The sequence below is a fragment of the Pezoporus wallicus genome, unplaced genomic scaffold (assembly GCF_028554395.1).
Source record: "Pezoporus wallicus isolate ANWC-B61680 ecotype Strahan unplaced genomic scaffold, APGP_CSIRO_Pwel_v1 scaffold_2584, whole genome shotgun sequence".
Lineage (NCBI taxonomy): Eukaryota > Metazoa > Chordata > Aves > Psittaciformes > Psittacidae > Pezoporus > Pezoporus wallicus.
In genome coordinates this window covers 7,240,253-7,259,025 of record NW_026642851.1, presented here as the reverse complement: position 1 = coordinate 7,259,025, position 18,773 = coordinate 7,240,253, and the positions used below count along the sequence as shown (strand labels likewise).

Here is an 18,773-nt window from a genome sequence, read left to right as displayed (position 1 = left end):
TTGACTCTTAGGAAAGAATTAGAAACAAACAACTGTTAATGGGCTTCCTCAACATTATCAGAGCAAGTAGTATTATGGTGCCTAAGGACACCAAATAAACTGTGAGAATAAATAATCCATCCATAGTTCTGGAGATATACAACTGTCTCTGGCCCAAGCAATACAAAAGATGGAGAAAAAAGTCTTCTGCAGCTTTTAGTGCTGATATCATGGAGTATCTAAACACACGCGAGCCAAAAATGGAACTTTTAATATTTAAGACTGAAAGACCAGACAGAGTGTTGAGTGTATCAGCAGGATATGGAGTTCAGGCTCACAGTATCCTCATGTAGGGAGCTGCCAGACTTTGCTTAATACTAAAGAAGACACTAGGTAGTACTGAGGACTGAGCAATGACTGAGGGTCTGATGTTGTCAGCTTAGTCTCTTTGGAGCCTGCAAGTGGTAAAACACAGAAGAGGAGCTAAGGTAAAAATTTAAAAAAATAAAGCTAAAAGGTAAATACAAGGTATAAAATCAAGCAATGCTTTTGAAGAAAATTCTATTTCCCAATAATTATGAAAATATTCAACCAGGAAAAAACAACAACAAAATCTCCTCAAGCAATTTGACATGTGGTCTCTATTGCTTAGTCCTTTTTCCCCTTCCAGTCTCCCCTGCATCTCGATTCTAGTGTAGACCTACTTTATACCTCAGAAAGTTCAGCTGAATAGATTACTTTCAGAGCTTTTCATCCACTGGATATGAAGAGAAAGTATGTGTGAAATGAATGTCAAAGTGATGAGATTTTAAGATTACACTGAAAAGCTGCTTTCGCAACTATGGGCTACCAAACCAAAGTATCATTGAAGTCAGCAACTTTTCTTCAGAAGTTTCACATGATATAACCAGAACCTTAAAAAGCCACTGAGTTCTAGTGAAAAGTGAAGTAAAAGCTAAAACTTGTTTCTCGTATTCAAAATCTGTGGCAAATGAACACAAGCATTTTCCTAATAACAATATGGGAGCTGCAAATCAAAGGAAATATGGTGAAAGGTTAAGCTCACATGCATTTTTTTACATAATCTCAAACAGAAATAGCAATCCTGGAGTATTACAGGTATGTCAATGACTTGTACAGTGCAATAAGAAGTAGAGAATACTGTCATATACAAGCTGGTGTTATATTTCTCTTCTTTCTGTTCTTTTAATCTTTTCAAAGAAGATTGTCAAATGCAGTATTATTTATTCTCTGAAGCTTCTCCAGTAAAAATTAATTTGTATTTTTTCATATGTTTCTAGAAAGTTTTAATATGCAATTATCATAGAATCATAGAATTGTTAGGGTTGGAAAGGACCTTAAGATCATCTGGTTCCAACTCCCTTGCCATGGGCAGGGACACCTTATGAATCATTTTAGGCATAACACGGCTTGTTGAGGAATTCAACTGTTCCCCAGTGTAACTCTGGAAGCAGTGGTAAGCTGAGATGAGGGAGCCTGCATTTCCTCTGTAGCTCCTCTGAGCACACTGCCCTCCGCACTGGGTCCTTTGCACAAGGGTATTTGGGATGTTCTGTGAAAAGCAGCTGTGGCTGGGTCACATTTCCAGAAGGGAGATTATTTCTTGCCTAGAACCAAATTGTCATCTGTACTCTCCGCTGACTGTAATGAGATTTGAGCTTATTATGATTTTCATTCAAAAAGGATAAAGTGTACTCATGTTAATGTATGACACAGTAACTCAAATTAAGTTAAAGCTACCAAAAATTACTAGACTTCTCAAAATGAGCATTCTTCCTCCAGAATGAAGCAGATTCAACAAACAACAGCAATTTGTGAATTAACATTTCACCATAAAATTGAAGAATAATTTCCTTCAAAAGGCAAAATCCAAATATGAGATTAATAAATAAGATTTTTATCATTCATTTCAGCACATTTACTGAGAAATTTTAGCCAGGTGTTGCAATTCCAGTGTCACATGTCAGAATAATCTGACAGTGACCTATTTATAAAAACAGTTGAACTATCATAAAACATGAAAATATTTTGAAGAGAGAAAAAAAGAAAAAGGATTAAAAAAATCACAAGTAACTGGACATACATTATGGCTGAATACAAATGTATATCTTAAGTTTACTAAATCAGTTCGGGCTGCTTTCTCCCTTCCCTCTCGCTCTTCAGGGCTTAGTTTGTACTGGATGTTTCTGTTATGAGAGTCTGAACTTTTCTCAAGTGTCTGAGTGGAAGGAATTCATTCTCTACTAAATGTAAAGCTTTGCATGATACATAGCTGAGGATTCAAAGAAAACACTGGCTTATTTTAAAAATAAGAAAGTTGGCCTACACACCCAAACACTAGGATGTTTTAGTTGTTTCTCTCTGATCTGCAAAGCTAGGATGGAATTCTAATGAGAAAGGGGTTTTCTGCTAAGACTTTCAAAGCTTCTTGTTTATGGGAGCATGGAAGCAAAGTTGTTCAAAGGATTGCTGTACTTTCACCTATAATCTTTGCCGTAAACAGTAAGTGAGGAGGAATACAAATATATGAGGAGAAAGTGAAAGAAAAAGTTTATCACAAGGCAAAGCAAACTTTATTTTATTTTAAAGAAAGTTTCTGTTCAATTTGTTAAATCACTTTCCTATTAATGGTACTGTGCCATTTGGATTTGGCTTTCTTTTAAAAAAGAAACAGAATTTGAATATCACGTGAAGTATAATTGAATATGTATCCTGTTTACCTTGAAATGAGAAGAAAAGCTTGCAAAGTCTGATCCCAAAGAGGGAACCCACAAAGATCACTGGAGCTGTAATGGTTCTTTCTGGACTTTTATTGCACTGAATTGCCAGACCATGGAAAACTATATAAATCAACTAAATAATCAACTATTCTAGATATGTCTGTCTAATTTGAATTTAGAGTTATGATTTATTTAATTCATCTTTCACTGTTCATTTTTCAGGTGGTGTCTTAATCAGTATGTATGATATGGCTGAGTAAGGTATAAGCCACGCTTATACTCTGTGTTTTGTATTTGGAGATCAAGATTCCTTTTCTGTAAAATTACAGATGTACAAAATTCAGACTACTGTTAACAGTACATCTGATGAGTTGCACTCAATTCACTGCTATATGACAGCTGGAAAGGCAAATCAATAAAGCTTGAAGTGCCCTTTAAGGTTACCAGACCACAGCTTATCTGTGACAAGACTTTCAGAAGATGTTATTATGAGGATAAGTGTCAGATAAGTCTCAAAAAAAAAATTATCATTGGTGATTATACTGTACAATACCCAGGCTTTTTGTTAAAGCAAAATTGCAGGCATTTTTTCTAGCATGCAAATAACCTCTTGGGTGGTCAAAGTCAGTTTTTAAAAAGCACACAAGATAATCACTCTAAATTCCGTTCAGATCATGTAGGATACTCTGTCACTAAAGTTGCATGAAGAATTATTTTATGAGAAGGTGAAAAAATCAAGTGTAATTAATCAATAAATGAATATTGAGAACAATCTTTCTCTGACTGTGATGTGACTCCACTGCTTTTAATTTTTTTTAATTAAACAAGTAAAATAAAGATATATCAGACTTGGAATTTAAATAATTTTTGCTATGAAAACATAACTTACCCTCTCACAACCATCTTTTTTATACCTTCTTTTTTTCTCTCTCTGACAATATTTCCAAGACCTTTCATATTTCCACTAAATACACAGTTGTTTCTTGACCTTCACTTCCATAGAAATTAGTGAGACCTGAGGGAAATGAGCCTTGAAGAATAGGGCCTCAGAAGCTCAGACCGTAGTTAATAAAGTTATCTAGAGTATTCTACTGATATAGAAGCTTTTAACTAATTAATTTTTAAAGGAAATACTGAAAAGATTCTGCCACTTGAAAATCCTCGCATAACATGAGCTATATAAATCACGGATATGTAAGTGAAAGGCAAAGTCATCTGCAAAGCTAATCCACCTCCATGCAGATTCCCTTATCATATGCAGAGTTTTTTTCTATAACACGTTGTATAAGAGCAATCTAAAGTAAAACACGTGTACAATAATAATGTAAGTTTTTGAGTGTATTAAACTCTGTAATAACCACTGAATATTGCCATACTGCATAAAAGCAGTTCCAGTATCCAGATGTCAAAAGCTTCACACAAGCTACCTCTGTCTTCCCTCTTCCCATTTTCCATTTGAGTGCATTATTTATGCAAAAAGGCTATTGTTTTATGTGTGGGCTGTAAACCATGACACAGGAATACCATTTAGCAGGTTTCTAAAGGACAGTAAGGAGAAAGCTATCCCAAAATATCTGAAAGCTCCAGAATTTCCCTAACATATCTCCACCGCTGTGTGCCATCTGCTGGGAAACAGCTAAACATTTTTAATTTTTCCCCCCATGCAGTTTAAGGTTTTCTCCTTTCTTTTCTGTTTATTTCAAACCTGTTATTCAAGTTAAAATTTTTTTCAATTAACTTCTAGGTTTTTTCTGTGCATGGTCTATTTCTCTGCTTATTTAATTACCATGGCCAGAATATCCATAATATTATATGAGATCTTGTAATCTAACCTTGTAAACCCCAGTGGAAAATAAAGATGTGGCCTTCAGTTCCCCTCGATTACCCTTCTAACTCAGCAATTCTACAGCTACACAGTACATGAATAAGTGTTGTAAATCAAGTCATTTTGTGGAAAAGAAACCCCTTGACCCCTTCTGGATTGTGTGTTACTCTTCTCCTTGGATTTGGCCACAGTAAGATTGTGTTTGCTGTCTTTTAGCTTTGTTACAATAGACACAATAAAACGGTGAACCCTCTGCTACAGAAAAACAATTTAGACTTGACATATTTTCTCTATCCTAAAAGGCCCAGGCTTGGGTCAGATAGCAAATGTTAGTTTTGAGATTCTGGCAAAGTGTATTTTGTTTGTTTGCTCTACAAAGGTAAAGAATCAATAACAACAAGAATGAAAAAGGTCAGATCAGGCTCCTTCATGTCATCATGCCAAGAATAAGGTCAGCATACCAAAAGTCTTGAGAAAATTAAGCAAGCAGATCTCAGCTTGTGAAGTGGAAGGCAAATAAATCATACACAGAGCTGATGTGAAAGGTGCTAAAGACGATGCAATGATTCCCTCTTGACTTTGGGTTGAGCTTAAATGTAGAGACAGGAAAATCAAGCTGTAGGGGTGAAGGTGGAGGGTTTGTTCTTTTTTTTTTTTAATATGCACTTGCACACATGCACATACACACAGTTATAAAGCAAATATATGACAGGCCTCTGGTCCTTCTGAAAAGCAAAGGCGTCAGCATAAACACATTCCCATAGGATACATAACAACTAAATGAATGAAAACCCTGCTGTGCCTAACACACAGTACAGGAGAAGTTGTCAGTGACTGTTTCCTGACTATATAAAGACTGTACCTTAGTACAGCGCAAGAATGTCCACCATGCAAGTGACAGCTCTATAAAGGATTAACCTCTGGGGGTTCCTACTTTTCTAATTAAATCTAAAGAAATGTATTTTTATTGTATATTGATCTTTAATTCCTGAATATCTTCAGGAATCTGACTGTGAAGTATCTAAATAGTCTTAAAATGGGACAGAATCCCAGAAGTGTGGTTTGACTAGATCCCACTCTATATATGGATACATCTGAGAACAACTTGGCGACAAATTGCAAGAAAGATCAACATCCCTTTGTTATTGGACATTATAGGGGAATGTTGACCTCCAATATCCTACCAGGGCATCCTTGTAGAATGGAGAATAATCACATGCATAGGAAAATGGACAATGAAACACTGGAAAAAGCAGAGGGAATCACTAGTGTTCATGGGCCTGGAAGAACTTTTAAGGGTACATCTGCCTTAGAGTTTTATTGAAGTGCACTTCTGAAGTAGGTCTCAACTCGTATCCAGTTTGCATTGTTCGATTTACATCACAGAGTAATTTCTGAATGCGAAACCTTTATTTTTCAGATGAAACTAGATGAAAAAATGCTCTCCAGAAGTGTATTTTCCATGATCCAAATTATAATGGGCATTGAGACCATGGCAGGAGATTAAAACTTCCGCAAAACTCATACAGTGTTGATATGTGGCACCAGTAATGATTGCCTCACTCAAAAAATCCACTTATGTTGTGTCACTGTGCAACACTTTTGCCTACCAGGGATAAAAAGCCCATCCTTTCTTGATGGAATTCACAATCCACCCAGTTTTGATTTGTTTTTTTTTGTTTGTTTGTTTTGTTTTTTGAATTAAAGGCAAATTCTTCTTATTTTAGCCTATGGTTCACAAAAGAATGAATTAAGTAGGATGAGTACCCTGTGAAGAAATTAAAGGTTTACTTTGCTGGCCTTAACAATTTAACTGAACTGGGAAATAAAATAGTGACAGTGGTTCATTTGTAGTCTCAAGTTATTTTTATGGCAAAAGCCTTTACCATAGAACAGGGAGACCACAGGCTTTACTTGATAAAATCTGACATAATTTTTATAAAATTATTATATAAAACATCAGAGACTCAGTAATTTACCAGTGAATTAAAGAATAGTTCTTACTCAACACCAAAGAAAGGTAAAAAAACCTTAAGCATTTCTTGCATTTGCCTGCAATAATCTAGTGTGAGACTGCTACTCTAAGTCTTCTGTATGAGTAGAAAAAGCAACTGAAGTTATAAGAATAAAAACAATGCATTCATAACTGATTTTTTGAAGAATGTCACAATGAAAACAGTAAGACCATGATGTATTTAAAACCAAGCAAGAACATTCTACATTTCCTTTAACAGTCATGTAGAAACTTCCCTCTTGAACTTACTTGTGGTGCAGTTGGTGAACTCTATGTCGTCTATTGCTACTCCTCCTCCTAGGTCTCTGGTACGAATGCCTTCAAAGATAACTTCAAAATTCCTCAGTTTCCCCAAGGGTAACTCGACTTTGCTCCACTCATCACCATGATTTCCTGATTCGCTCCATATTTTCACAATTGCATCATCTGTCTGAAGTTTGAATAAAATATATATAATGAGACACATAAATATGGATTGTCAAATACCAGGTTTTGAAAAAAAAACCAAACCAAGTCCAAAAAAAAAAAACAACAAGAAAAACAACACCCAAACAAAAAAAAGAAAACAAACAAAACCCCCCAAAACCCAAAGCAAGCAGAGAGAAGACAGGAAGACACCCCTTCAGTTTTGCCAAGAAATAGTAAATTTATGCTTTGCTGGAATAATTGGAAAAATAATGAAATAAGATGATTACTGTACAAATCACTTAAACATCAATAGTAAATGGAATTTTGGACTGAAATTACTATGTGTATAATTGAACTCCAAAACAGTTCACTTTTGTATATTTTCATTTAACTTTATATAATAATGAGCTCTGCTCTTTGTGTTTATAATACAGTACAGGATGCAAGGTTAGTCAACCATTTTAAATTAGGGCATCAGATAGGTAGAATCTTTAAAAAATCGTGAAAATGTAAATAAAATGGAGGAAAACCAAACAAATATAAGATCATAATATTTTTGTATAGTTTATTTGAAGGAAAATAACGTTCAAATATTTTAAAGTTTTTCATTAAATGTCCAGTCATATTGCCTAACAGGCAAGTCAGCAGTAAACAATATACTGAATTTTTTAACAGTAGTATTATGAATGCAGGTGCACCAGATTCAATTGCTGTGAATTATGACATATAGATATGATGGCAGCAAAAGTAAATATTTGCAGAAGTTTTGTATATGTCCAAACGTATTTTGCTTAATGACTATGTGGCTAATCATCCAATTAGCAAATGAGAAAATTTTTGCCAGTCTTATCAAAACTCATTAATATTCCAACTAGGGTTATTGAAACCACTGTGATGCATCAAACAGCTAAAAGGAATGCATAACAAAGGTTCTAAGTAGAACAAGCAATATCTAAGGAAAATAGAAACAACAGTAAAAATAAGCAGGGAGGCAAATTAAATACGTGGTGAACCTGTTACATCAGATTTATGTTAATAAGATTCTCATGCATATTTATGATGAGAAAAAGAATCTTTGTGCTTACATATCATATTATGAATAGGTAAGTGCAGACAAGTTTGGCTAAAACTATTGTTTTTTTCTGAATCATGGAACTCATAGAATTATTATCTTTTAGAAGGAGGTCCTCAAACCTACGCAAATATAGAGATACTGGAGTGTGGCTTGACAATGATGATCTGGAAAAATCGCCATTAACTGTAAAGACATCAGCTTAAAACAATGACAACTTTAAATTGCTAAACAGGAAAGAAAACAGAGAATGGTCTCCACAAGTACATGTAAAGTCATAGCTGTTTAGCTGAACAACCCTGTTGCTGCACACTAGTAAGTGTTGGACCAGTAGTGACAGCAGCCCTTTATTAGTCACAATAACTGACCACACAAGCACCTACAGTGTCAAGTTTAAGTGTTGTTTCTTCAGTTATGTATTATTGACTTAAAGTCCATTGAAGAGGAAGTAACATAACAGCACCTCTTTTGCACCACTAATTCTACAGTTGATGACAACTGGTTCTGATTTTCTCAATGTATTTCTCCCAGTAATTCTCCTGACTCTATGTGCCATCATGTCAGAAATCCATTATTTAATAGAATCATAGAATCTCATAACATCTCAAATGGAAAGGGACCCGTAAGTATCATCGAGTTCAACTCCCTGCTCCTGTTACTAAAACTAAACCATATGACCAAGAGCATTGTCCAGGTGCTCCTTGAAGTCTGACAGGCTTGGTGACTTGGTCACTTCCCTGGAGAGCCTGTTCCAGTAACCAGCCCTCCCCTTTTAGACCTATAATAAATGCAATTAAGGGGGACTGAGATCAGAACAAGTGCGAGACCCTTTCTAAAACTTCCACTTACGTTGGAGATGTAGCCTGGAAGACTCTTAACACTGAGATCAAAAAGAGTAGATACAGTAATTGAAGCTGATTTTAAGCTTGTCAAATCTGTCTTAACTTTACTCATAATATTCCCTTTTCATCAAATATGTAGCCAACAATTTAACTTAATTATTTCAGTAACTCAACAATACCTATCACATTCATTCATTTTTAATAACCTCCAAAAGTGTATTACATATTATTGGGTAATTTATTAAGTGTACAATGATCTTCCATCTATCCAGGACATAAACAAACAGGACGGTTATGATGAATTACATTTAGCTTTAAAGTCTCCAATATGGAATACAAAAACAAAAGTTAGAAGAGAAACACTTTTTAACATTTAATCCACTTATTCTGTCTGGAACCTCTTCTGTTTGCCCTTGAGAACTCTTTGAAATAGGAAAATTTCCTAAACATTATTTGTACTCACTGATTAATTTTACAGAAGTAGCTCAGTGCTGCATATTAGTGGTGAATTTAGACTTAAATGGAGTGAAAATATTACTAAATGATAAGGGGGTTACTGTCATGCATTTAAGCGAGAGAGAAAAATTCAAAACTTATATCTATCCCAACATTAAGCCCCAAATCTATAAAAAATTACATGTATTTAAGTTTGGATGTGTGGAAGTCAGTGGAGCTTCTTAAAATATACAGAGATAAATATTTAGGCAAAATCTAGAAACATTAAATCACACAGTATCACAGTATGCTAGAGATTGGAAGGGACCTCCAAAGATCATCTAGTCCAATCCCCCTGCCGGAGCAGGAACACCTAGATAAAGTTACACAGGAATGTGTCCAGGCAGGTTTTGAATGTCTCCAGGGAAGGAGACTCCACAACCTCCCTGGGCAGCCTGTTCCAGTGTTCCGTCACCCTCACTGAGAAGAAGTTTCTTCTCAAGTTTAAGTGGAACCTCTTGTGTTCCCGTTTGTACCCATTACCCCTTGTCCTATCATTGTTTGCCACTGAGTAGAGCCTGGCTCCATCCTCGTGACACTCCCCCTTTATATATTTATAGACACTTATAAGGTCACCCCTCAGTCTCCTCTTCTCCAAACTATAGAGACCCAGCTCCCTCAGTCTTTCCTCATAAGGGAGATGCTCCACTCCCTTAATCATCTTCGTTGCCCTGCGCTGGACTCTCTCCAGCAGCTCCCTGTCCTTCTTGAACTGAGGGGCCCAGAACTGGACACAATATTCCAGATGCGGTCTCACCAGGGCAGAGTAGAGGGGAAGGAGGACCTCTCTCGACCTACTAACCACCGCCCTTCTAATACACCCCAGGATGCCATTGGCCTTCTTAGCCACAAGGGCACAGTGTTGGCTCATGGTCATCCTGTCATCCACTAGGACCCCCAGGTCCCTCTCCCCTACACTGCTCTCTAACAGGTTGTTCCCCAACCTATACTGGAACCTGGGGTTGTTCCTGCCCAGATGCAGGACTCTACACTTTCCCTTGTTATATTTCACCAAGTTATTCCCTGCCCACCTCTCCAGCCTGTACAGGTCTCGCAGCACAGTTAATCAGAATATGAGCCTCACGTCTGCCATTAGCCTGACTTTGATTGATTTCACATTATATTTTATTGCATGACATTCTGTTCAGGCTTATGTTACATTTATCATGTTGATTTTGAGTAAATGATGCTGTAAGTAATAAACAATAATGTTCACATATTTCTTTAGAAATATCCATATAAAAATGTTATAGCAATCAATTTGTATGTGGTATCATAGCCATAAAATATCAAATCTTACACTGCTACAGGAACTGTGACTTTTTTTTTACTATGGTGAGACACTGAAATACTTTTTGCCAGGAAGAATTATTTTCAGATATAAACTTTACAACAGAAACGACAGCCTTCTTGCACTTCACAAATTTTTGAATACGAGTATACAAATAAAATGTAGAAGAGAGTGACACAGTTTTTTTCCTGTCTGGGTTCAACAGTAGCAGTTCCCATACAACAGCAGCACTTCATAAAGCATGAAAGGTTGATTTTTCACCTGCTCAGCTACAGTTCCATGTAACAAAAGAAAAAGCAGCTTCATGCCCTGCATAAATGTATGAAGGCTGTTGTAATACAGAATAAAAAGTCCCTTCAAAAACACAAGCCCTGTACATTGTGTGCATGAAACAGCCAAGGAAGAGGTGGGAAAGGGAGAGACAAGTTTGGCTCTCCTCCTCTCCTCAGGCCCAGGCAGAGGAGCTGGCTTGGCTAAGGGGTTTGAGCCTTACAATTCTTCTGAATACATACTTGGCATGAGAGGATCAGCATTTGTAAGCTTCGCAGATTCCATTTCATGAATTATTGTTCTGTGTTTTCTGCATTCTCCAACCATTTAATCTGTCTGGTGCTTTGGCATTTCTTTCATATCTTTGGAATGTGTTTGCCTCTAAAATAAACAAAAATATGGCCTAAGGGGGAAAAAACCCCAAACAAACTAAAACCCCAGCAGTCTGCTCTTTGACCTGCCATTATATCCAGAAATCCTTTGATCATTTTTACTCTCCTATATATGTATTAATGTATGAGAGTTATGTAAAAAGTATATATGACAATCAGAAGAAATCTGCTCAGCGTACGTGAGGCTGCAGGCCACAGTGTCACCTTTTTATTTTTGAGGCAATTCTTCTACTGGCACATACTCACACTGAGTGTCTAGATTGCTTTTCAACCTGGGATGGTGGAAAAAGGCCCAGTCTAACTCTGTGCTCCAACAGGCTGATAAAAGATAGTTAAGATCTGTAGCTTTGGTGGAAAGTATCAGAGCTGCCTCTGTGTGTGTGGGGGTTGATTATGTGGGATGCTGGTTAGGGTGGAAATCCCATTTTCCAGTCACTCTGCAGAAGTCTACCAAAAAAAAAAAAAAAATCAAGGCAGTCCCCTTCTGCGTTGTAAGCATCATAACCTAGGCTCCTACCCTGCTTTGCTACACTTAATTGTACATACATTGCAATTCAGAATATTTTATCTTCATCTGGAGAACCATCTCAAGTGCTTATAACCTCTCTTTTGAGTACTTCAAGGAGAAAGTATATCTTACTGGGCTCAATATTCTCATTAATTCACCTGGGTATACCAAGAATAAAGGCAATGGTTGGATTTCTTTCTTTCATAGAATCCCTTTTATTTTGTGGTTGAGTTTAATATTTTTCCTACGCAGCAGAAACCACCATTACTCTCAAGGCTACATTTCTAACACAGTCAAAACAATATTAGGAGCTGAATCCAAAACATGCAAAAGAACTATACACTTTTCCATTATTGGATGGTGGAAAGGAATGAATATTTCTTATGAATATACTCTCTGTCAGAGGAATATATTAAGTATTCCAGATGCAATTAAAAAGTTTCCACTGTGAGACAATATGCCTTGCTGTGTCTGTTGGGAAACAGAAATGAAACCCAGATTTTGTTCTTGATCTGCACCTCTCCTACTATTCATGTTTTGAACTGTATTCAAAATATCTCCCTAGTTCATTTGCATCTGATACGTAATTCAGCGGAGCTACAGGAAATGAAGGTGAGCTTACCAAATGCATGGAGGCAATAAAAACATTTGCTAAATATTTTTGGACTCTTCAAATATACTTGAGGGCTTTTTAATCAGACAGAATATTTTCAAATGATTCATCAAAAACCATTAACTGTTTATTATCAATATGATAAAAAGACTTAAGTTTCACTATATGAAAAGTCTTCTCTTTCTACAGCATCTTCAGACTTTTGAGAGGAGTCAAACTCTACATACTCTTTTATGCCATTAGGAAAAAGTTTTTCTCCTCTGATTTCAGATTCCTTTGAAAACAGTGTCTTCCTGCAAGCTGTTACCATCCAGAATTTTTAAAACAGTATATGTGTTACGCAAAGCACCAACAGATAGCATAGAACAAATGCAATGTGACTAACTGTCACGGCTTACTTCTATAGTTTGTGATGCATGGTAATCCCTCTGTTTTACAAGTGTATTTCAGGAGGGAGGTTTATTTTTCAGGCTATTTCTTCTTGATTAAGAATCAAGCATATTTTCATAGTGTGAAAATGAAGTTAACTAATCAACCTGGTTTTAACAGAGTTTTACTTTCCTTGTCATAGTATCATCATTAAAGCCTTTTGATGGCTGGCCAAGCAGTTTAAAGATGAAGTATCACATGATGCATGTTCCTTCCCTGTTTTCTCCTTTTACTCAATAAGGACTGGAGTAAAGGCCTGCACTTTTACATAAACATCAAAGAAACAAGAGATGGAAGGAAGAAAAATCACAGCTTTTCATCATTTTCCCATATTTTGAAGTCCTTTTCTATGAAGCTGTATTTCTGCAAATCACAGAATGGTGAGCATTTTTTCTAATATCATCTATCTACTTATTTAGGTTTCGTTGCTTAAGAGTGAGTTCTATTTCAGGTTCTGAGCACCTTCCTTATAGATTTGGGTGTTTGCTACATTAACACCACAGTACACAGAATACTTGCTTCTTTTTAAAGATCTCGATTCCTAGTATTACCTCTTTCAAACATAGCTAGAAAAAAAAAGGGCGCATTAAAATGCAATAAAACTGAAGACTGATGCTGTTTAACAGAATCTTATCTTAAAAGAAAATTATGTGATTATTGTGTCTTCTTCACCTGAAGTTATTTTCAAAGCATGAGAGATTCTATATTTTTTTCATTTCTCACTAATTTTCTCTTCCTAAGAGAATATTGTGTAGATTATTTGAAAACAGTAACTTAACCCTAGAGTTTGACCTCATAGAACATTCAAGAAAAAAAAACTCTACATCAGATAAAACTACATAGAGTAGCAAAGTCTTAAAATTTTCTAAATGTGTTAAAGAATTAACTGAAGTCAAGATTTTTCAGCCATGGTTTGAATTTTAGGTTCCCTTTCTCTTTCCTTTCTTCTTTCTTTTCCTTATCTATTTTTTTCTTCTTTTCTCTCTTCTCTCCTTTCTTCATGGTGACATAAAGAAAACAAGAGCAGATAATAAGGTCATAAAGATGTGAGTTATGAAGGAGCACGTGTGTCCTCTGGCACACTGTAAATCACCAGCTGATAAATATTCAATATAAACATTTTGGCATCACTTTATAACAGCACTAGTTACACTAAGTCATCTCAGCTTTGACAAGCTACTTTATTTTAGAGGAAGACACATACTCTGTATGTTAAGTGTAAGGTTGGAAAGTGTATGCAAACCAACCAAATAAAACATTTGTGCATGTTAATCATGTAGGTAAACCTGAGAACAGCAGTAGTTATTTACTGTTCTGCCCTTAGCTACTGCTTTGAAAATGTGTCTCTCCTATTAAACAACCCACAGAGACTTGTGGTTAGGATTACCATTACATTTAGAAAATTGATGCCAATTATCCTAATTTTGAAGCTCCACATTAAACATATCATTCCAAAATTATTAAGTCCACCTGGAATAGCTCTGAGACAAATAAAAACAATTTATTTGTTTTTATATGGTGAGATTTTTAAACTCAAAATATACACATTCCATCACTAAACTGAGGGATGCTGAGGGCACATGCTGCAGGATTCTGAAATATTTAGCAAATCAAAATAGCAAAAATATAAGAAAAGCAACAATAACAAAAAAGCAGATAACAGAAATGTGACAATCTACAAAATAATGGTCTCAAAAACACAAAGATATTAGTGATGAGTAGGCCACAGGGAGAGTTTTACTTTATGGACATGGTGCTGAAGTGATGAGCTTACTCAAGTTCCAGTGACTTCGATAAAGATTCATGATTCTCAGCACCATAGAGAATACATTTAAGTTTCTAATTTCTCAGTTATATTTTGACAGGAACCAGAAGCGCTATTTACCATGTTTCTACCTTCTATAAAAACATTAGAAAAAGAAATATCAAACTGATCAAGTAGTATCTTTAAGACATTATTTGATTCAGGCAAAATGTATACTGGCTAAGTACATTAGTATGCATGAAAAATTGGCTTCGTTTTTAAGGATAACTTACAAAATCACCTAATTGCATTTTCACAGTGCATTACAGAAAGAAAGAAAGAAAAAAGCAAGATGAAACACTGATATTTCAGCCTTCAAGCTTTTTATTAGACAGTCTGCATATACTAGTCTCAGCAGGTTTTCATAATAAGAGTTAATGACAAAGCTTATCCATCCACCCCTTTCATTTCCTCCTTTGTGCAAAGCATTAAGATGATTTTTACTCTCTGAAATACCTTTTCCCCAACTCTCATTTCCAAAATTAACATCACAGTAATGAAGGAATATGCATTTCAGCATGGAGTGTACCATTCTAATGAACAAATTTGATGAGTAAACTTGCACCACTAATAAAACTCCTTTTTTAAAATGGACCAGTTTTGGAATACTGGAATCTCATAGTGAATGCTTTCAGAGCATCAGAAAGCATTAAAAGCTCACCCTGTCACAAGTGCCAGCACTTGCTCTATTTCTATTAGCTAAATGGTAAGACTCTTGGTTCTTAATTGCTCTGAGTTGAGAAAAGCTGTTTTCAAAAACAGTTTGATAAAAAGCAAGAGGTAATTCATCTGGAGACAGGATTTTGTTTCAGGCAGGCAGACAATTCAAGGAATGACAATTACGTTGCTCATTAGCAACGACGAAGTTATACTTTAAAACCTTTTATTTTGGAAAAGATCTATATTGAGAAAAAAAGAATAACTGATCGGTTTTCTTTGAATTTTTCTCTTATAAAACTTTGATTTATCTTGTCATGACTACTAAATCTACCAGATTTAATTATAGCCATCTTTACTTTATAACCAAGCAAAATCATCCTTTTCTTCTTTGCATCTTTCTATATTGCCATAATACTCTTTCCATCAAATATATTTCTATGTGCTTAGGCTCTTAAAATACTTCTTCGTTCTGTATGTTATTCTTATCAATTAGAACAGAGAAACAAAACAACTCCTCTGGTAAAAGATGATTCATTAGGTACCTTGTACTACTTCATCTTGTTTTCATTTCTTAGCCCTCCTAGCCCTTCTTTCTCCTCAAATACAAAAATTTCTTTTTCATTTCCTACCATAATCCTCCTTTGTTTGATTTTGGTTTTTAGGTAGCCTAAGGGATACAGTTGTGATTGCTTGGATTTCATGTTTATTCCTTCAGTTCTGCTGCTAAGACTGAGTGATAATAAAGGTCAAAACTGTTTTTTAAGACCATTAACATTTCAAGCAATTTAGTTTCATTTTGTCTTAAAACTTCTCACACCTTTGTTTTAATCATGTTTTACAGGTCTCTTCAGATTGTTCCCATCTTAGAACTGAGGCAACTTTAAGTCTCTGGAAAGCCAAAGCTTGGGAAAAAAATAATCACAGTTACAAAAACTCTAAGATGACTCTGAACAACAGTTACAACCCTCCGGTGCTTCCAAGTGGAGGACCTTACTCTAGTGAAACACAAAGCTCTGTTTGAGTGACACAGTGGGCAGGCAGAAACTGTGCTGGTGGGACTAACTCACAATTCTCTGTAACTTTGATGATTAGTGGACAAGGTCAGAAGCATTTTTCTATTCAGCTTCACTGAATTGGTCCCAAGGAAAGAGAAAACTTTAAGAGGAATGTTCAAGTCCTTACTCTATAATATCTGATGGATACAACTATTTATTTCTTAGAGAATGCCAAGGAACGAGATATGTGATTTAAATTTTCAATCTGTAGTTATGAAACATATTCTCTACAAATTAAGGGCTTTCGTAACTGACAGGTCTTATGGTATTAAACACTTCAGTAAGATTTCCTCTCTTTCCCTACTTCTCTCTCCAGTAGCTACCACCTTATATGTTTAAGAACATATAAAGTTATAAATATAAATATACCCAGTATGGTAGAGGTATAAAAAATAAAAGTTTGCAAACAGATTAATGAGATATTGGTGTTTGCATTGCCAGCATAGATATGAAATATTTACATAAGTACCAAAAAATATTTGCTGAAATATCCAAATTTCAAATATTTCTCCAGTAACATTCCTGAATCTATCCAGTGTTACTTACTGAATGTCACTATACACAGTTAAATGTCTACAGGAAGCTATACAGAAAGAAATAGCCACCTATCTTCATAGATGCTTACTTGAGAGTGAGATAAATCGGACTCAAGACTCCCTTTGATACATTGAGTAAAACCCCACCACCAACAAAGAAAAGCTAGGGTGACTGCCACAGTGGCTGATGTCTATATGCACTGGAGATATTTAAATAACAGGAATCCCACCCACATTGGGACAAATTACAATTTAATAGCAATCTTACATTTCTTAACATTACAATCTTAACATTTCTTAGGAAAGAAATCTGCATGCTGGATAGAGTGCAAAAATTTCTTGCTAAGATGCCTTTCCTGTGGCAATATAATTTGCCTACATAAAAGCAAATTTATAGGTCTGAAAACAAGCATGAGAACAAGCATCAGCCACACTTCCAAGTACGTAAAAGAGAATTTGTAATAACTTTCAAAATTGTCTTCAAAATTTCAATGACATGTCAAACACTTCATTTCTCTGTACAACAAATCTTACAACTTGGAAGGAGGAGACTGCAATTCATATAGAGATTAAATTTCAGAAATACTGATTTAGACTATACTATTGACTATGGTAAAATATAAGGTTAAAAATGTGCATCTAGTCAGTCAGGAAGGATTTTCATTAGTTGTTAATTCCTTTCCATAGTCCACATTTTTGTTTTTCTGGTAGTTTGAGGGCTTTTTTTGTTGTCCCTACTCATTTAGAAAATAAGTCCTCAATTCCTCTAATACAAACCTCGTATTTTGACCAAACGCAGTTATTCCTGGCCCACACTGGAGACCAGAATTACAGCTAAAGATTAAATAATTCTCCTTATTTGCTAATTCTGAAAGATCCATACTTATAACAAAGTTGGTTTGTTTTTTTTTCACTCATGTTAGCCTTTGAATATTTTCCATGTCATCTAAAATGCCTAGAGGTACAAGGAAATTAATATCACAAATAGATTAAAAGCTTCAAATAATCTGAGGTGTAGGAGGAATAAAATAGGCAATTTTTAAATTTTTAGTATTCATTTTCTTCTTTTAGTGCTCCTGCTGAAGGCAAAATTAAATATGCTTTGCAGACTACACAGTTACACCCACATATTCCAGGGACTTAATACAAATGGTCTTTCTAGTTCCTGATTTTAGTGTTATTACAGTATCATCTGTCTTTACTTCATTAATTCAAACAAAAAGATCACATTAGTATGGTTTCTTCAGTCTTCAGAGTAATATTAAAATTCTTTATATGAGCTCCTTGTTTTTTTTTTAATTTTCCAGATATGGCCTGGCAAAACTTGCATGAGCAAGTTGCAAAAGAATGAGGCAAGGTGGGAAGTGCTGGGGGCAGCTAAACCTTCTTGTAGGCAAGCAACATAAAGTTACCAGGTTATGGAAAGGCTTGTCTCCATGGTAAGTAAGATAGTGGGAAGAAACTGAAGTCTTTCAAAGCTTCCATTACATTGACACTATCAGTATCTGCTGCAAATGATAACTGCTCTCTAGCACCAAGCTAGATGCCAGTGCCTGCAATGACAAGACAATTCTACTTAGAACAGCCTTTCGTTTTTCATTTAATTCACCATTATGTAATGCAGTGGAGTCAATCTACAAAAAATACACATGCAGATGATTACGGTCATAAATATAGGTACTAAAAAATACCTAGTCTGACTCTTGCATGAAATGAATTAGAACCAGATACTTCCACCTTTGTGAAATTACAGCAAATATAGAAACACAACTGCTTTGCTTTTTTCTTTTTCCTTTTTTTTTTTTCTGAAGCCACTGTGGATTCAGAGCTGAAGGCCAA

At 35.4% G+C, this 18,773-nt stretch overlaps 1 protein-coding gene across 1 annotated transcript in view; it reads right to left on the bottom strand.

Moving 5' to 3' along the window:
• Positions 1-18,773, bottom strand: part of MALRD1 (MAM and LDL receptor class A domain containing 1) — a 247,062-nt gene that overhangs the window by 92,219 nt on the left and 136,070 nt on the right. The window contains exon 29 of the mRNA XM_057432747.1: positions 6,809-6,989. Coding sequence (XP_057288730.1) covers positions 6,809-6,989 — 181 coding nt within the window. The remainder of the gene's footprint in view (positions 1-6,808; positions 6,990-18,773) is intronic.